Source organism: Aythya fuligula, chromosome 1 (genome assembly GCF_009819795.1).
Source record: "Aythya fuligula isolate bAytFul2 chromosome 1, bAytFul2.pri, whole genome shotgun sequence".
Classification (NCBI taxonomy): Eukaryota; Metazoa; Chordata; class Aves; order Anseriformes; family Anatidae; genus Aythya; species Aythya fuligula.
This window is the reverse complement of record NC_045559.1, coordinates 83,224,235-83,244,978: the sequence shown is the minus strand read 5'-3', so window position 1 is coordinate 83,244,978 and position 20,744 is coordinate 83,224,235. Positions and strand designations below refer to the sequence as shown.

Genomic DNA, 20,744 nt, shown 5'->3' with positions numbered 1-20,744 from the left:
CTAAACACCACATCTATGTTTACATTAATATTTCTTTTACTTAGAAATACTTTGTTTTAATTGGGTGAGGCAACAACAAAGGCTTTGGGGAGGGAGGATGGGGGTTGGAGGTCAGGTCTATGTGTGTGTGTGTGTTGAAAATTTTGATATTTTACTTTGGGAGAGGTGGTGCTGCATTCTGAAATGACAAGAAACAGCCCACCTGTGTATGACACCAGGGCAGATTCTTGCTTCCACACTGAAGAAACTATACATGCACATTATTATGCCTCTTGTGGCAGGAATGCTGTGTGAGCATGTAACCAGAATGGTTTAGAGCATGATCTGCTTCCTAACTATTAAGGGGAGCTTCAGGGAGCTCAGACTACTTTTTTGCATATATTCTTTTGCTCACATCAGCCCAAAGAGTCCTCCCACACTCCCAATGTAGAACATTGGTGGAATACGTCAGGGCTGTTATGCACTGCTTGTTTTGCTAAAATAAGGTGCTTCTGGAGATGGTATTTTTTGTTGCTGGTAAACTCTCCATCCTGAAGTATTTTATATGGTTCAAAAAAGCTAAACATATTGCCAAATGGTATTGTGAGAGAGGTCAGCTAGCACTGATAATGCTCGACTTAATGCATGCCTAGTCAGTACAGCACACAAATATGAACACAAGCAAGGCATGGCATGAGACCCATTGAAACATTTAATGTCTCACATCTGAGCCCAAACTCATTGGCTTGGATTGCACTGGGTGTAATTCAAGAACACCTACTGAAGCAGCTGGTAACATAAAAATATGGTTGTCATGGTTTGGGGTTGCTTTCTTCCTTTGTTCCCTCAGAGCTTAACTGAAAATTGATCTCATTGCCAGTTCCTGACGCTACAAAAAACGAATGAGCTGCATGCATCTCCAGTAAACCATGCTCTGTAATCATGATGGTCACGCTTTGCTCCAGGGCCTGGGTGCTGGGATTGAGCTCTTCCTGCTGCAGCAGGAGGTCCCTCTTCCTGCTACTTTGAGCAGGCCATGCCTTTCCTTACCCAACCCTAACCAGTCAAGCTGCCCTTACAGAGGGGCACACCTTTTGGCTCCTCAATTCCTCCCCTAGAAATTTCTCTCACTCTTTCTGAAGAGCAGCCTTGTGTTTAATGCACTAAGAGCAAACCCAGGAAATAGGTAGCCTGTTACACCTAAAAACACTGACAGTACTAGGAAAGAAGAGATAAAAGGAGTGTACTCTGTCTTAGAGCTACAGCATCTTAGGTGGCAGAAACAGCTCTGACTAGTATTTCAGAGCCCTCTCAAGCTTTAGACAGGCGACAGACTCAGACACAACAAGCAGGAGATGAACACAGCTTTCAAAACTTATTTTATTCTCATGCATTTACTGACACAGGCAGAATCCCCGTGCAACTTGCAGAAGTCGGGAAACATTCCCCACCATCTCTCAGAAGTAGTCCAGAGGATCATCTCTGGTTTTGCCGGTTTGATAACTGACAAGGCTGGGACCTTGTTTCTTTTGAGGAAGGGCTTCGAACACTCTTAAGTGGGCGTAGCCAGTATCAAAATCAGAAATTTGGACCTAGAAACCAGAACAGTGGGAGAATGAGGATCATGTCTGAAACTAAAAGGTGCTCTTACATACTTGGAGGGATATCTTCTCTCAGAAGCTTAAGTTTAGGCATATCTTCACTTCTACTTCAGTGACTCTTAGCCCAACTCTGGATGGTAACACGTGGCAGGAAATACATGGAGAACTCAGTCTCTACGTATCACAGATTGTAATAAAACACATAAAGAACATCAGACAGATGTTAATGGAAAATCAGGACTTCTTGGGGGTAGAAGCACCAGAAGAAACAAAAGGAGAAAGTTTTTGATGGCATTCCATTTAGCTTTTTGAGATCCTTGTCCATCAGCTTCAAACTTCTCGGGACATTTAGAGCAGGAGACAAAAGCCTAAGTCCTAATGGCTCAGAGGAGGGACAAGATGCAGACACCATATCAGCTCCTAGACGGTACAAAAAGATCTATCCAAAACCTTCACATGCTCTTAAGAACAACCCCAGAGATGCCATGACAACTTGAAAGTCAAGATCCCTTGTCCTTCTTACTGCAAACACACTGCTGCCTGGACAGACAACATGACGTGTCTTTGTGCTTGCACGGATGAGCATGAGTGGCTGAAATCACTTTTAAATTGAACTTGCCTTCCCCTCCACAAAGCCCTCACAAAGATTTCCTACACAGTTGCACAGAGTCTCCTGCATACAGAGCCAAATACAACAGGTGCTCAACTCTTAGTGTGTGAGGTCTACAGTATAAAAGGAAGGTTTAATGCCTTAGGCTCTTAAGAGGTCTTTACATGCCTTCTGGTGACTGCAGTGTTGCACTATGTTTGTCGTTGTCTGCATTACATCTCAGCTGTAAATTTGTTGGTAAAATATTAGTGATGTGGAAAATATCCAAGTATAAAAGAGCTCACTCCAGTTAACGCTAAATTGAAGAAGTGTTTCCGGTCACTTGCAAAACTGGGCAAGACAGCACCAGTCACCAGTGCTATAAATGCGTTTTTTAAGTTTGATTGCATATCAGTCTTAACTTCTGAGTAGCTTGGTCAGGCTCCTCAGTAGTAGGTAGGCTACTCAGTACTTGGTAGGCTTACCATGGACAGCACGCAAGTACTTTACACATGTGATTGCCTAGGTCAGCAATAAGCACTAAGGGAAGAAATCTAACTGGGCGTGACTTCTGTCTCTACCGCAGCCTTCCTATGAGTCGTTACTCTTCATTGCTCACCAACTCGACCACAAAATGAAGGCACATCTCACAGGAGCAGGGGAAGGATAAACATCATTTGTTTAAGTAAGACTCTAACTGGCCATACAAGTAGGTGGCCTGTCAGTACTATTCCTTTGTACCCACAGAATGTAGAAATAACTGGTAACAGTTATTTTATGGAAGGGCTCAGGAAAGGAGGTTTGGCACTATCTGTCCTTCCTGGGATCAACTAAATACGGGCATCTGAGAGCAAATGCTCTTTACGTCTCTGCAGAATCACTGTTCCCCAAACCCTATCTGCCAGTTCTCTTCCATAAAAAACAAACTCTGACTCTTGTCAAGAGAGCGCATCCTACCCAGGCTTATATCCACTCATACGTGAGGTTATATTAGAGCAGTCACATGTAGGGTTTGTGCTATGTACAGAAAGCCAGCCCTGCCTCTAAGCAATTGTTTTCACGCCTTCAGTTCTGCTTGCAGGATATGACTTGCAATTTCTTATACTGTTACTTCTCAGAAAACTGCTGGAATCCATGGGTAAGGCTTTCCAATAGACGATGAATTGCACTACATTCGTCTGCAAAGTGGTTGGTCTGTTTGTTTCTTTGTTTGTTTTAACTAAAGAAAGAACAGGCAGGCTGTACCTCTGCAGCAGATGACACAGAACCAAAGGATCAGCACACGTGCTTGCATACAAAACCAGTCAGAAGAATCTGGGGTGCTCGCATTAAATTAAAAAATGGACTAACTCTCCATCAAATGCTCAGGCTGGCTTCAAAGTAATCATCATAAACACTACTGGAGGACACTAGAGGGAATATGAAATCTGCTGCTTTGCCTTGAAAGGAAACAGGAGAGCACAGTTCCTGGCTAGTTTAGATAATTTGAGCTGAGAAGGCTATCCACTCTCTTCAAGTGAGATGATCTTAAAAAAGTTATCATTCACTATCTCAAGCAAGCACAGTGAAAGTTGTTTACGTTTTTATACTTCTATTCTAGAGTAGTGACAGAGGAATTTTATAAGCAGCTAGAGATAGTGTTGATTCTTGTTGGTCCCATCAGGTTGTCTACATTTGCTTCCCTTTCTTGCTATAAACCACTATGCAAGTCACCTATGTTGTTTGACTACAGAATAATCCCTCTTATAACACATACAAACCTTAATGAAGTAGTTTGTTCCAGCAACCAACTGATCCCTATATACTATGGCTTGAAAGATATCAAATGTTCTGTTTTCCCTTCTTTCAAATTCTGCCTTCACCTGTAAAAAGAAAAAGAAAAAAAAAAAAAAAAAAACTGTTGGCAGGTTCATATTTAGGCTGTTCCTTCAATTCTACCACTCCAATTTGCATATTACTAAACACGTACCTGTAAGAAAATAAAGCCAGAACCATCAAAATAATTCAATTTACAACCACATCTCCAGCATTCTTTCCTATTTCAAGTGTTGCCTCCAGCATTCTTTAACATCACGTTAGAATTAGGTTTCATAAACAATTTTTTCCTAAAAGCTGCATATTGGTACTTATCAGGTACAATCTTCTCCTTTCAAATATAGCAACCACAGTGCAAGAACAGAAGAGTTGGTCTTTTGATTGTATTCAAAGATTAAGTGAAGGTAGCTAGTACTATGCCTGCCTATGGACGAGGATGAAACACAGAAGTGATTTGGGTTTGTCTTACTTGCACAGTGCCTCACGCAGAACGCTGAGAAAAATACTTCCTGGCAAGGGCATTTTCTTCACTTTCAACACTCAGTATCACCACCTGGTCTCTCAGCCTTCACACAAGATTCACCCTTCACACAGACTTCATCTTTAGATAGGTTGCAACTCACCTGGTCAACAATATGCTGGATTTCTGGAGTAGCAGGCTGAGTTTTAGATAAGCCCCCAGGCTCCATTGTGGCAGGTAACGTCTCCGAAATGATGGGTGGTTCTGAGGAGGGAAGTCCAGAGTAGTTTGAGAAGAGTCATCAGGCACCTTGTATATATATACCTCTATGTACCATGGAATCCTATGACTATTAACATATAGAACCAATCACTACTCTCATCTTAATCAGAATATCTCCTGGCTGGCAACTTTAAAGGCTTCAGGAAAAGTGTTTAATGCACAGAGGACTAATCAAGGGGTTTCCTGAGAATAAGCCTGTCATGGGTAGGATTACATTGTGACGAAACATAGTACATCCTTGTATTCGTAAGAATGTTCTTTGCATACACACTAACATGCCACTTCTGAGTAGAAAAATGTCTATGGTAAGCAAAGCTAGAATCACAAGGTATGCCCTTCAGTTTAACCCTTAACAAATGAGGGGAGACTTCATCGCGGCCTACAGCTTCCTCATGAGGGGGAGCAGAGGGGCAGGCGCTGATCTCTTCTCTTTAGTGACCAGCAAAAGGACCCGAGGGAATGGTGTCCAGCTGCAGCCAGGGGAGGTTTAGGCTCGACATCAGGAAGAGGTTCTTCACGGACAGGGTGGTCGCATACTGGAACAGGCTCCCCAGGGACACAGTCATGGCAGCAAGCCAGTCAGAGTTTGAGAAGCACTTGGATTGTGCTCTTAGTCATACGGTCTGAATTTTGGGGTAGAGCTGTGTGGTGCCAGGAGTTGGATTCCATGATTCTTGTGGGTCCGACCCAGCTCGGGATATTCTGTGATTCTGTGATTCTATGAATTGCCCTTTCCTTGCTAAATTGGGATGTTGACCACCCACCGCTGATACAGGAAATGGCCCCCTTTTGGGATGTAGCATCCATGGCTAATCTTGGAATTGGTATCTTATTACAAGGACATAGTGCCAGCCTGCAGGTCTCTGTAGTGCCTTTCTACACAGCTACTTTGTAAGCATGAGAAAAAGAAAACTTACATTTAGCAGTGACAACTTGATACCATGTTTTAACCAATTTTAACCAGTGTTTTAACCCCCTTAAACAGTTCCAAGTTCTTCTGATTAATGATTCCGCTCCTTTTGCCTGGCATCCTGACGTCGGCTTGTGTGGTCCATGTCCTCTTTGGATCTGTTTGGAAACAAGGTCTTGCTGCTCCCACAAGTAAGCCGTACCGCAAAAAGAGACTTGGTGCTTTGACTCCTGTTTGTACAAGATCCCAGCCGGAACCATTTTACGCACATCAAGTTTCATTCAAGTTTACGCACACAGAGATTCATGGGAGATTTCAAAACCTGGATACTTATTTACCTTTACCCCAGCTTGCACTGGAAAATAGGAAATACCTTTGGGCCAAATTTAACTGGGGATAAATATTTCCAGTTTCTCAAAGGAAATTCCTGTTATGCCTCTTGAGCAATACTAGTTTTTGTAAAGACAGACATTTTCCAGTTAGATTAAAGTTGCACCCAGGTATTTTGTATAATCCTGTTAACAAGCCAATGCTTCTTCTGGGGCAATGTCTTTGCTAGCAGGTGCTAAGTCCTGTGACCTGGCAGAAGCCTTTTGTAAGGGGATGGTGGTTTGGTAAAAATCTTGCATCAAATCTGCAAAGTTGGCGGCTGTAATAACATTGAGCATTCAAACTTGCATTAGACTAATAAGGCTCGGGAGCAGTTTCTGATTGCTGCAATAATACTTTTACAGCAGGAAAGAAGTCATCAGGTAAATCACGTACAGAAGACAAAGCCCTCTTTACAGTGGGATCCATGCACAAAGAGTCATTCAAAGCACAAAGCGAACAAGGTAGAGTTACAAGCAACATCAGCAAGAAATGCATTAGGGTTACCTTGGTTTCAAGCTCTGTAAAGAGAGGGGTGTAATCTTAATCAGAACTAGATGAGGAGAGAAATGGTGAAAACAGGAGCAACAAGCCATATAAAGCACTAGTACTATTAATAGTAAATGTAAGGAGCACCTTAAAATCTTATGTGTATAATGGCTCCATGAAAGCAAGAAAGGTAAATGACCGTCTCCAGCCATCCATACCCTAAGACAGTTGGTTAGGGCTCAAACTAGAAGCCTCTTGCCTCTTCACCCACATGCAGGTGACCAGTCCATACATTCAGGAAATGCAGCAAAGCCTCACTCAGCATTTCCCAGCACTCAGACAATCTAGACAGATTTTATATGCAGGAACATTTTTGTTTTTCTTGGAACTCCAGGGCCAATTTCCTGCTTATTGGCTTCCTCACAGATAACGAGTGATGCAACAGACTGAAAACGTGCTTCATATCCAACTTCAAGACTGTTCTTGGTACATAGAACTTGAGATTGAGAAACTAGAGCTGACTGGGGTCTAAATTCAATGGTATACAGATCAAGATAAGAGCATGTTACTAACCAGGATGTTGCAGAATGCCCCAAGCTTGAGCAGCAGTGTTATGTAACTGGATGAAAGCCGGATGAGGGAAAACTGCTGTCCTAATACCACTTCCTGAACAAAGTGAAAAACATTCACAGTTCTTGGGAATAAAGGGAGTGGCAGGTGTTGGAACTTTTCCATTTTCTCTCAGTTCACCACACCACATGAGGAGATCCTCACAGCCCCGTTCATGGAGGGAATGACAATTCAAGCCAATGAGTTCAACCTCTTTCATCTGTACAAGACATTGCTGATTCACTCAAGCACTGATTGTCTTCTGCCACATTCCTACCACGTGTCTCATTCACACAGCAAGACAGATGAGCTAGCAAACTGGGAGAGCCAGCTCACCACGCTGAGGCCACAAGTCACAGAGTACATCCAATAACAGCACAGCACCTGGGCTAAACCAAGCCAGTTTAGAAATTTCTCCACTCACCAGGATGCAGATCTCACTAATGCCCTTGGAAGGTATTCTGATTCGGTTCCCAAAGCAACACAACCCCTCTGGAGAATGCTTGCTTCTGATTACTAAGAAATGTACTAAGGCAAGTTAGGCTATAATCTCAGGTAGACAGTAGGAGTGAAACTAAAGACGTTAATATTGTGTGGAAGTCACTCCATATTTCTGGGTTTGTTGGGTGTTGCCTTCAAAGCACAAGAACCTTTTTCTTCCCCCAGAACGCAGAGTTGTGCAGATGGGAAGGGAAGCCAACCTTAACTGTTCAGCTGACACTGAAGTTTACACATGAATATTAGCCCATTGTCTTTCAACAGTTGTATTAACGGCTGTCTCAAAATGCAGTGATACATCTAACACCAGGGTGCAGTGCTCTCTTGCACACACAGCTCATGAAGTCGCTTTGAAATGCTGACAACTCACAGACTTGTTCATCAGTGCCAACGGGCTATCTAAGGCAGTCTAAACCTCTCTCCATTAAGCTCTGGATGGAATTAAACAGCATTTAGAATGTTGCCTTGAAAAGAACAGCCATCCTCATCACAGCTCTGTCGCGTTAACACGTGTACACAATTACTCATTATGGGTCCGGACAGATTCAGGGTACCAAACTATCACAGTCACAGATTCACCAATAACTGAATTAACCGATGTCAATCCGGTTGGATTCAGAATACTGAACTATCACATTCACGGATTCACCAACAATGTAACACATCCTTAACAGTCACATTCAGTGAGAACTGTCACAGCTAGGAACAATGCAATTCAGTGCAATTTATCACAGCAAGAGGTACACAGGTTCTTTGGATTGCCAGCGATGATTTACTGTCTGCAAAAGCAAGCTAACGTGCATGAAATACACAGCCTGGCAATTCATGCGTTAAAAAGGTACAAAGACCCTACAGAGATTTCTATGTTTCTGCAGAGACACCCACTATAACCAAGTGTTCAAATCTCACCCAAAGGTGTCCCAATTGTGGGAGGGGGGAAGAGACGCTCAGCCCGTCAACTGGTCCCAGAAGTCAGGATGCTATCTTCCCTAACATCCCCTCTCTCTTCATCCAATTTATATTACTTTCTGTCTTCTAGGTGGAGATTGAGTGACTCTAGTCATACACACCTTTCTTATGATTGGTGCTAAATTTTCTCGCTTTTGTTTAAAGTTATAGGCTCTGAGAAATTCAGAGTACATGCTCAGTGAGGGGTGGTCGCACCTTGGAGGTGGGTAGCTTTGGGGATGGAGGTGTGTTTTGGTATTATAATGATATTATAATGAGCAAAGTTCACCAAAAGGACAGCATTTTGTCAAAAACATGGCAGGCCATTGGCCCAGGGTAGCAAATATGCAGCTTATCAGTTCCCTTGTACCTTTGAGTTCCCATCTTAACACGGAGCCTGGCCGCGATGTCTCCACTCCACTCTACTCCACCCTCCGTACAGTTCCTCTTAGAGGCAGCACACCAGCTTCCCCTAGTGCAACAACATCTAAGGTTAGAGGCCTACGGAACACTTTGGTAATGCAGCTACACTCCACCCTGAAAGCTTCTTCAATGCTGGACATTGTCTTTAAATTGTGAATATTAGTTTAATCTTCCTAGTCACTTTAGGCAATTACTCCACAATCTCTTGCAGAACATTGACGACCTTGACTGTGTCTCTACTCTGGTCCGATGTAAACAATTTTAAGTAGTAAACAGAAATTGTAATCATTAAAAGTATGTGTACAGTAACAACAACAATAAAAAAAAAAAAAGAATCCAAACCCTAGGATTAGGTATTTATGAGTTATTTTTAAACAAGAAATGAAACCGTCTCCATAGAAGTGACTGGGACATCTAAAGAAGTGGGTCAGTCTGAAGGTTGCATAGTGAGTGATAAGACATGACTACCTGCACGAGATCAAGACTCAGCAAGGATATCAGCTAAGCTTCTCGTTAAAGTGCTTTTACGTGCAGAAACAAAGTTTCAACCAGAAAAGGGATGAAATCCAGGTATTTGTTGGCTCCAGTATTTGATACACGTGACATCAAGAGGCCCAGTAATGTTGTGACTACCTTGATGGCAAAGTTGAAAGAGCATTCAGTCACAGACTAAGCAAGATCCCAGAATGGAAAGGGGTCACTAGACACAGAGACCATTTTATCTGCACTCGTTTAGCATGGCCCACAGCTACACCAGTGCCACTTACATCCCATCACAAAACATCCCACCGCACAGACAGCACGTGTGCACCTGCAGCCCAGAAAGCCAACCATGTCCTAGGCCACAAAGATGATCAAGGGGCTGGAGCACCTCTCCTATGAAGACAGACAGAAGGAATTGGGATTGTTCAGCCTGGAGAAGAGAAGGCTCCGGGGAGATCTTAAAGAGTTCTCAATGTGCTCTGACGAGTGCCAAGTAAAGGGCAATAATCACTTTACTCTCTCTTCTGCCTCGACTCCTGCTGATGCAGCCCACTGTGCTGTTAGCCGTCATCACTACCAGGGCACGCTGCTGGTTCATGCTTAGTGTACTGCCCACTGGGACCCCCAGATCTGGACCTTGATCACGAATTAACAGAGTGGGTTGAAATCAGGTCTTTCAGGGATTACTTCTCTCTCAGCTCTCCATACTGTGTCAGGATGTCCATTTGTCATACACCGTGGGGAGTCATTGCCATGATACCCCAACAAGCTACAGCTGCATGTGACTCTGAGCTGCTGGTAGCCACCGAGCCTAGTGCTGAGCTTTGTGGAGGAAATAGGAAATGTGCTGAGCTGGGGCAATTTTGAGACCTGTGAAACCAAACCTGCACAGCATCTAGGGTGAGTTTGGGAGCACAGGACAGGACAGGGACAGTGGGATACTTACATCTGCCCTCCACCATGCTTCCTAACATTCAGAATCCACTCTTGTGTACAGAAAAGCACCAGAGTTTGGTGCAGCACCTGAGTGGTGGCAGTCGTGCTCACTTTCCCCAAGTTGGGATGCAGGCAGGATAGCAAATGTATTCATGTACAAAGAAGAAGTGTAATATAACTGAAAAGAGAAAATCTATTCACTGCTGTTACTCTTGTGCTAGGAGTGGAGTGAGGGCTTCGTAATGATGGAGTGCAATGAAGAAGGCCTTCTGGGTAGCACCAAGCTTGCAGCAGGGATTCCATGACTATTTCATATTGCCCTTGCAAACAAACCCTGAAATCTCTTTTTCCACCCAAGAATCTTACTGTATAGCCATGAGATTCTCGGCAGACAAGTGTGGGACAGAAAAAGGGCAAGCAACGCATGAGAGCTCACGTCCATATAAGGGGTAGTGGGCAAGTTATTCTGACTTCTTCAGCACAGGTTTTACACTCTGGAAACTGGGAATGATGACTCCGAATGCTTGTTATTTTTTTGGGTGAGCGGGAAATATTTACAGTTTGAAACGCTTCATATTGCAGTTATTAAATGATGGTAGAACTGGCCAGTGTTGTAAAGCCTCAATCTGAGGTGTGTTGCTTTCCAAGCTTGCTTTTTGGAGGCCTGTCTGTTATGTGATTTGAAGAGGGAGCTAACACTGAAGACAGCCCTCTTCTTTTCGAACAGATCACATATGTTTTAAATCTTCTCTTTTTTAAAGACCTAAAGTCTTGTGGATGTACATAGGAAACCACTTTACATTTGTTGTTAAATATACAGGGCAGAAGGGAAGCTGAGACATTAACAGTGGAAATAACATCAACATAAATCTTCTAGAATAACAACACGGTGCTTTGGTAGAGGCTGTCTCCAGACTTGGTCTCTGTCTGTGATGATGGAACCACATCACTGTCTTGGTTGTGCTGCCTCTCTAGACTCCTGGCCTTGCTTCAACACACAAAAAAGACCTTCAGGGTAATCGGGCACACTGATAGCGTGAGCCTTCAGTCCTAAATACATGAGTATTGCATCAGTCTTAATCACTTGATGTTTCCTTAAGGTGAAGCCTCAGCTAGAAGAAAAAGAAGGGAAAACCTTTGATGTCTTCAGTGCAGTGGAGTTTAAGGCTCAGGTGGTTGCTGGAACAAACTATTTTATCAAGGTAAAGGACACAGGGCAGTGGAATTCCTCCTAGGCTGCAAAAGGTTGATTCCTGTTCCATCAAAGAACAAGAAAATACCTTTTTTTTTTTTTTTTTTTTTTTTTTTAACAAAGCTGGAAAAAACAATCTCTTTCTCTCATGCCATTCTCTTACTGCACAGTATCTGAAGGAATCACATAGTTCTCCTTTCATCTTTTGCTAATGCAAACTCAAGGAGCTGCACTGGCTACAGTGCACCTCAACCAGAATACTGTGCCTGAGGCGTGTTTGTGGACTTCCCAGGTCTGGAAGTTGCAGGGAAGAGACACTAGCACGTGTGGATTTGCAGCAAGCAGCAAGAGAAAATCTTGCATCTTTTTATGTACTGTTTTGCAACGGTGAATACATCTGTAGATTTAAGGTATACTTAAATTCAAGTGTATTTTATTGGCAAATACCGGAAGGTGGACTTGAACAGAAAGATTCAGAGAGCAAGGGAAAAGAGGAGTACTGTAGCCTTTGGAAAGAAACATTCCCTTGGTAATCATGTTTTTCCTCTTGCAGCAGTAGGATATAATGTCCAGTAGAGGGTGTATGAGTTTGTTTGTTGTTTTTTTTTTTTTAATTTGATGTTTTTCTGGATCCTAAGGAGAAGTCCTAGAAAGGAATTCGAACTTTACAAGCATTTCTGCACTAATAAGAGTAAGTACTTCTCTCAAATTTAGATGGTATATTTCACTGGCATGTTGTGGTGGTTTTACCGTGCTGGGCAGCTAAACCCCACAACCGCTCTCTCACTCCCCCTCCTTTAGATGAGGAGGGGGAGAAGTAAAGCAAAGAACAACTCACGGGTTGAGATAAGGATAATTTAATTAAAGGGAAATATAATTATAATTATAATAATTAAATAAAGACTACCATGAACTAAACAATTTAACTAAGGGGAAGTAAAAGGGAAAAGGGGAAAAAGGGAGGAAAACAAACAAACAAAATAAATGAAAGCTATATGGAAGTGCAGAGGAAAGAAATTACTCTCTACTTCCCACAAATGAGCGATGATTGACCACGTCCTTGAAGCAAGGCCTCAACGCACGCAGCCGGTGTTCGAGAGGAGGACCGACGTCTTCTCAACGAGAGCCCACCCCTCCCCCCTTCTTCCTGTTTCCACCTTTTATTGCTGAGTGTGACACCACATGGTATGGAATATCCCTTTGATTGGTTTAGGTCAGCTGCCCTAGTGATGTTTCTCTCCTCACTTTTTTGCCCACCCCTTAGGAGGGTTAGAGAAAGGCCCAATGCTGTGCCACTGCTGCTCAGCAGTAGACACAACACTGGTGTGATAACACTGCTGTTCCAGCTACAAGTACAGAGTACGGCACTGAATGGGCTGCTGCCGGGAAAGTTAACATTCCAGCCAGACCCAGTACAACCTCCACCCCTTATTCCATAACATTTGTGTCACACTCAGATCCCCATACTTTAGCATACAAGCATTCTCATCATTATCCCTTGTCCTTTAACAGGACAAGGATTTAACAGGACAGGATTAATAGGCAGGTGTATCTTTTCATTCCATAGGTCTTTCTTGGAAAATGTTCATAAGAACTGTTGATGATTAGGTCTTCATCTGCCAAAGTGGCCACTCAAGGCAGGCGGAGTTGGATGTCTGGACACCAGCACCAGCTTAGCTCAAGTCCTTGTTGCACTGCCCGGCTCCTTGCAAAGTTGACCTGTCGTTGATCCTACAGCATCTTCCTACAACATACAACTTAGATTATAGATTAGTTTTCTCTCAATGTCAAATCTCCTTGAGGCACACACTTGATATCCCCATTCTTTTGCATGACCCACCAGGTATACCCTGGTCCTTGGGCGAAGACAATCCCACAAGTGGGTTTGCCTTTTCCCAAGGCAGGAGCAACCCACACTGCCTTCCCCATCCACCTTCCTATATGCACTACGGGAACTTTAGCTCCTTTCACAGTGTGTAGGGGTTTTGTTTCGGCAGGACCAGCACGGCTGCCAGACCCCCTATTGTTAACTAGCCAAGTGGCCTCTGGTAGATTTGTGTCCCATTGTTTCCACGTCCCAGCACCTAATGCTCATAACATAGTCTTTAACAGTCCATTGTACCTCTCAACCTTCCCAGAGGCTTGTGGGTGATAAGGGATGTGGTACACCCACTCAATACCATGCCTCTTTGCCCAGGAGGTAACAAGATTGTTTCGGAAATGACTCCCATTGTCAGACTCAATTCTCTCTGGTGTACCATGACGCCACAATACTTGTCTTTCCAGGCCCAAGATAGTGTTTCGGGCCGTGGCATGGTTTACAGGGTATGCTTCCAGCCACCCAGTAGTTGCTTCTACCATGGTGAGTATATACCATTTGCCTTGGCGAGTTTTTGGGAGTGGTCCGATATAGTCAATTTGCCAGGCCTCACCATATTGAAACCCTAGCCATCTCCCCCTGTTCCAGGGAGATTTTACTTTCGTGGCTTTCTTGATTGCAGCACAGGTCTCACACTCATGGGTAACCTGCGTGATGGCCTCAATGGTCAAGTCCACCCCTCGATCACAAGCCCATCTGTAAGTGGCATCCCTCCCTAGATGTCCTGATGTTTCATGGGCCCATCGAGCTACAAACAGCTCACCCTTACGTTCCCAGTCTAGGTCCACCTGAGCCACTTCAATTTTCGAAGCTCGATCCACTTCTTTGTTGTTCTGATGTTCTTCAGTAGTGCGACTCTTGGGCATGTGGGCATCTACACGACGTACTTTAACATCCAGGTTTTCTACCCGGGCAGCAATATCTTGCCACAGGGTAGCAGCCCAGATAGGTTTACCTCTGCGCTGCCAGTTGCTCTCTTTCCATTGCTGCAGCCACCCCCACAGAGCATTTGCCACCATCCATGAGTCAGTATAAAGATACAATACTGGCCAATTTTCTCTTTCGGCGATATCTAGGGCTAGTTGTATGGCTTTTACTTCTGCATACTGAGTCGACTCACCTTCCCCTTCCATGGCTTCCACAACTCGTCGTATGGGATTCCACACAGCAGCTTTCCATTTCCGATGGCTCCCTATCACACGGCAGGATCCGTCAGTAAACAACGCATACTGCTTTCTGTCTTCTAGCAACTCATTGTATGGTGGTGCCTCTTCAGCACGGGTTACCTCTTCTGTTGGCACTCCGAAATCTCTGCCTTCCGGCCAGTCCATAATCTCTTCCAGGATTCCTGGGCGATTGGGTTTTCCCATTCGAGCCCGCTGTGTAATTAACGCTATCCACTTACTCCATGTAGCATCAGTTGCATGGTGTGTAGTGGGAATTTTCTCTTTGAACATCCAGTGTAACACAGGTAGCCGCGGTGCCAAGAGGAGCTGTGCCTCTGTACCCACAACTTCTGAAGCAGCTCGAACACCCTCATATGCTGTGAGTATTTCTTTTTCAGTTGGGGTGTAATTGGCTTCTGATCCTCGATAGCCCCGACTCCAGAAGCCCAGAGGTCGATCTCGAGTTTCTTCTGGGGTTTTCTGCCAAAGGCTCCAGGTGAGCCCATGCTCCCCAGCTGCAGTGTACAGTATATTTTGCACAGCTGGTCCAGTACGGACAGGCCCAAGGGCTACTGCACGAGCTATTTCTTGTTTGATTTGTTCAAATGCCTGTTGTTGCTCAGGGCCCCACTCAAAATAGTTTCTCTTTCGAGTCACTCGATATAGAGGACTCACAAGCTGACTATAGCCTGGCACATGCATTCTCCAGAATCCCACGAGGCCTAGGAAAGCTTGCGTTTCCTTTTTGCTAGTTGGCGGAGACATTGCTGTTATTTTATTGATCACATCCATTGGAATACGGCGACGTCCATCCTGCCATTTTACCCCCAAGAACTGGATTTCCTGTGTAGGCCCCTTGACCTTGCTCTTTTTAATGGCAAAACCAGCTTTCAGGAGAATTTGGATTATTTTCTTCCCTTTCTCAAAAACTTCTTCTGCTGTGTTGCCCCACACGAGGATGTCGTCAATGTACTGAAGGTGCTCAGGAGCTCCCCCTTGCTCCAGTGCAGACTGGATCAGTCCATGGCAAATGGTAGGGCTATGTTTCCACCCCTGGGGCAGCCGATTCCAGGTGTATTGGATGCCCCTCCAAGTGAAAGCAAACTGCGGCCTGCATGCTGCTGCTAAAGGGATGGAGAAAAATGCATTAGCAATATCAATTGTGGCATACCACTTGGCTGCCTTTGACTCTAGTTCGTACTGAAGTTCTAGCATGTCCGGCACTGCAGCAGTCAGTGGTGGCGTGACTTCATTCAGGCCTCGATAGTCCACTGTTAGCCTCCACTCGCCATTAGACTTTCGTACTGGCCATACAGGACTATTAAAGGGTGAGCGAGTCTTGCTGATTACTCCCTGACTCTCCAGTCGGTGAACCAACTCATGGATGGGAATCAGGGAATCTCGGTTGGTGCGATATTGCCGTCAGTGCACCGTTGTGGTAGCAATTGGTACCTGTTGTTCTTCAACCTTCAGCAATCCTACAACAGAAGGGTCTTCTGAAAGGCCAGGCAGGGTAGACAGCTGCCTAATCTTCTCTGTGCTCAAAGCAGCTATGCCAAAAGCCCACCAGTATCCTTTTGGATCCTTGAAGTACCCTCTCTTGAGATAGTCTATGCCAAGGATGCACGGAGCCTCTGGGCCAGTCACAATGGGATGCTTTTGCCACTCATTCCCAGTTAGACTCACTTCAGCTTCCAGTACAGATAGTTGTTGGGATCCCCCTGTCACTCCAGAGATACAGGTGAGTTCTGTCCCTTGGTAGCCTGATGGCATTAAGGTACATTGTGCACCAGTGTCCACTAAAGCTTTGTATTCTTGTGGTTCTGATGTGCCAGGCCATCGGATCCACACAGTCCAATAAATCCGGTTATCCCTCTCCTCTACCTGGCCAGAGGCAGGGCCCCTCTAGTCCTGGCTGGAGCGTCTGCCACTTAATTCTTGCAAATGAGAGGTAGAGGTCCCTTCATCATGGTCAAGAATAACATCAGCTCTTCTACTGCCTCTGGGGTACTGCCCAATAGAAACCGGAGCAGCATTTCTTTTAGGAGCCCCTCTTCTTGCTGCTGTATTTCCTTTCAGTTCACGTACCCGAGCAGCTAGGGTTGAAGTAGGTACACCATCCCATTTCCTCATATCTTCCCCATGGTCACGCAGATAAAACCACAAGGTGCCACGTGGTGTACGTCTTGGGTACTCTCTCTCTTGAGCAGGCGAATGCTGATTCTTAGTGGCTGAAGTATCACTCTGTCTAGATGAGGGGGAATATACTTTCTCCACAAGCTTGTCAAGTCCTTTAGACAATTTCTCCACAGCTGAGACACAGGACTGTAGCGGAGCAGAGAGATTGTCTTCATATTTTTGAAGCTGGCAGGAGACATCATACATTGTTGGTCCCATCCCCTCATCCCAGTGAATTGCTGCCAGGGTACTGGCATGTGCTGATGGTGCACTCCGCACAAATTTACGCCACATGGATGTTGTGCACTGGACTTCATCGGGGTCTTGAGGTGTCTGGGCATTGTCCAAATCACTATAAATCATCTCCCGCACAGCTAATTCCCGCAGATGTTGGAGACCTTTATCCACAGTGGTCCACTTGCCTATGTGATATACAATATCTTCCTTATGGGGATATCTTTCTTTGATAGCTGCCAGGAGTTGTCTCCAGAGGCTGAGGGCCTGTGCTCCTCTCCCGATTACTTTGTCGATTACCCTTTCTCTAGAGAGGGATCCCAGCTGCTTGGCTTCATTGCCTTCTAATTGTAGGCTACTGGCCCCAGCATCCCAGCATCGGAGCAGCCAAGTGAGGATGTGTTCACCTGGGCGTCGACCATAATCCTTTCGTATTTCTCGCATCTCACTCAGGGATAAGGATCAAGTGATTTCTGATTCCTTTATGATTTCCGTCTCGTCTTCCTGCTGTTTTTGTGACGGCTCTGCTTTAGAGGTGCCTGCCAATTCCCCTTCTCCCTCCTTCTTAGGAGAGCCTTCTTCCCTTACTAAACGAGCTGACCTCCGTTTCCATTGTTTTGACTTGACTATGGGGGCGACTGATACCATAGTTGGTTGGTCCTCTGGGTCAGCCACAGCATGTGTTACTTGGTCATCAGATTCAGAGACTTTCTCCCGCTCTTCAAATTGCTGGATGATGTTAAACAGTGTTTGATAGGAATAAACCAGGACCCAGCACAATGCTGCAAGCTGTTGTTCTCCGGCATTATCAGGGTCAGGACATACAACTCTCAAACATTCTACCAAGTTTTTAGGATTTAGCACTTGCTCAGGGGTGAAGTTCAAAACTATTGGAGGAGACACTCGTGACAGGTATCTGCTAACATCATCCCACACACCGTGCCACTCACCACAAGACTGTTTTGGGACAGATTCCCAAATAAGTTTTCTAAACAATCGACTAGTCTTAGAGAGAAAATGAAACCTGTTATTCAGAATTAGAAATAGCAATACATGGGTTACAGATGGATCTTCAAAATACTCCCAAACTGTTGTAATTAGCCCACTGTGAAAGAAGGGAAAGGTACCATTCCTGATATTATTAATAAACTGGTGTCCAGATGAGAAAAGGAAGGCAGTGTAGTTCTGAATATTCTCTGGAAGATAGTTTCCATGGGACCCAAATGATAACAGCGCAGAGCCTGAATTCCAGATTAAACCCAAGGTCAGTGCTTGGCAGCACAGCGAATTAAAAAAAGTGAACACAGATTGTAGCACTTTGTCAGATCAGATATATAGGAGAAAGGAGAATATGACACGGATTGCATGACATATGAACAAAGCTATTATTAACAGGACAATGTACATGGTTACTAGTAAGCAAGTGTGTTAGTTGTATGCGTTTAATCAATTCTATTGTTATCTCAACCCTTCGAGCACCACGTTGGGCGCCAAAAAGGACTGTGGTGGTTTTACCGTGCTGGGCAGCTAAACCCCACAACCGCTCTCTCACTCCTCCTTCTTTAGATGAGGAGGGGGAGAAGTAAAGCAAAGAACAACTCACGGGTTGAGATAAGGATAATTTAATTAAAGGGAAATAATTATAATAATTAAATAAAGACTACCATGAACTAAACAATTTAACTAAGGGGAAGTAAAAGGGAAAAGGGGAAAAAGGGAGGAAAACAAACAAACAAAATAAATGAAAGCTATATGGAAGTGCAGAGGAAAGAAATTACTCTCTACTTCCCACAAATGAGCGATGATTGACCACGTCCTTGAAGCAAGGCCTCAATGCACGCAGCCGGTGTTCGAGAGGAGGACCGACGTCTTCTCAACGAGAGCCCACCCCTCCCCCCTTCTTCCTGTTTCCACCTTTTATTGCTGAGTGTGACACCACATGGTATGGAATATCCCTTTGATTGGTTTAGGTCAGCTGCCCTAGTGATGTTTCTCTCCTCACTTTTTGCCCACCCCCTAGGAGGGTTAGAGAAAGGCCCAATGCTGTGCCACTGCTGCTCAGCAGTAGACACAACACTGGTGTGATAACACTGCTGTTCCAGCTACAAGTACAGAGTACGGCACTGAATGGGCTGCTGCTGGGAAAGTTAACATTCCAGCCAGACCCAGTACACATGTCTATGTTTTCTTTGCCACTTTTTCAATAATAGTTACTATCTTGTTCAGTTTTTTTCCGTGAGCCTTTTTCACATTCCAGATGACTAAATCATAGAATCACTTCAGTTGAAAAAGACCTCTAAGTTCATCTAGTCCAACCCTTAAACTAACACTGCCAATTCCGTTGTTAAACCGTGCCACTAAGCACCACATCTATGTTTACATTAATATTTCTTTTACTTAGAAATACTTTGTTTTAATTGGGTGAGGCAACAACAAAGGCTTTGGGGAGGGAGGATGGGGGTTGGAGGTCAGGTGTGTGTGTGTGTGTGTGTGTTGGAAATTTTGATAGTTTACTTTGGGAGAGGTGGTGCTGCATCCTGAACTGAGAAGAAACAGCCCACTTGTGTATGACACCAGGGCAGATTCTTGCTTCCACACTGAAGAAACTACACATGCACATTCTTATGCCTCTTGTGGCAGGAATGCTGTGTGAGCATGTAACCAGAATGGTTTAGAGCATGATCTGCTTCCTAACTATTAAGGGGAGCTTCAGGGAGCTCAGACTACTTTTTTGCATATATTCTTTTGCTCACATCAGCCCAAAGAGTCCTCCCACACTCCCAATGTAGAACATTGGTGGAATACGTCAGGGCTGTTATGCACTGCTTGTTTTGCTAAAATAAGGTGCTTCTGGAGATGGTATTTTTTGTTGCTGGTAAACTCTCCATCCTGAAGTATTTTATATGGTTCAAAAAAGCTAAACATATTGCCAAATGGTATTGTGAGAGAGGTCAGCTAGCACTGATAATGCTCGACTTAATGCATGCCTAGTCAGTACAGCACACAAATATGAACACAAGCAAGGCATGGCATGAGACCCATTGAAACATTTAATGTCTCACATCTGAGCCCAAACTCATTGGCTTGGATTGCACTGGGTGTAATTCAAGAACACCTACCGAAGCAGCTGGTAACATAAAAATATGGTTGTCATGGTTTGGGGTTGCTTTCTTCCTTTGTTCCCTCAGAGCTTAACTGAAAATTGATCTCATTGCCAGTTCCTGATGCTACAAAAAGAATGAGCTGCATGCATCTCCAGTAAACCATGCTCTGTAATCATGATGGTCACGCTTTGCTCCAGGGCCTGGGTGCTGGGACTGAGCTCTTCCTGCTGCAGCAGGAGGTCCCTCTTCCTGCTACTTTGAGCAGGTCGTGCCTTTCCTCACCCAACCCTAACCAGTCAAGCTGCCCTTACAGAGGGGCACACCGTTTTGCTCCTCAATTCCTCCCCTAGAAATTTCTCTCACTCTTTCTGAAGAGCAGCCTTGTGTTTAATGCACTAAGAGCAAACCCAAGAAATAGGTAGCCTGTTAGACCTATGAACACTGACAGTACTAGGAAAGAAGAGATAAAAGGAGTGTACTCTGTCTTAGAGCTACAGAACCTTAGGTGGCAGAAACAGCTCTGACTAGTATTTCAGAGCCCTCTCAAGCTTTAGACAGGTGGCAGACTCAGACACAACAAGCAGGAGATGAACACAGCTT

General features: G+C 44.5%; 1 protein-coding gene across 1 annotated transcript; it reads right to left on the bottom strand.

Moving 5' to 3' along the window:
- Window positions 1-1,346: 1,346 nt before the first annotated feature.
- LOC116500809 (cystatin-B-like) lies at window positions 1,347-4,673 on the bottom strand. The gene is made up of 3 exons (XM_032206071.1): window positions 4,608-4,673; window positions 3,930-4,031; window positions 1,347-1,571 (listed from the first exon to the last, which is right to left on the bottom strand). Exons 1-3 carry the CDS (start codon window positions 4,671-4,673, stop codon window positions 1,437-1,439), a joined length of 303 nt encoding a protein of 100 aa, XP_032061962.1. The 3' UTR covers window positions 1,347-1,436.
- Window positions 4,674-20,744: the final 16,071 nt, after the last annotated feature.

Coding starts and splice junctions, on each gene's coding strand:
- LOC116500809 (XM_032206071.1), bottom strand. CDS start 4,673: ATGGAGCCTGGGGGCTTATCTAAAACTCAGCCTGCTACTCCAGAAATC. Junction 4,032..4,607: donor TCCAGCATATTGTTGACCAG/GTGAGTTGCAAC, acceptor TTCTTTTTACAG/GTGAAGGCAGAATTTGAAAG. Junction 1,572..3,929: donor GAACAAACTACTTCATTAAG/GTTTGTATGTGT, acceptor TCTGGTTTCTAG/GTCCAAATTTCTGATTTTGA.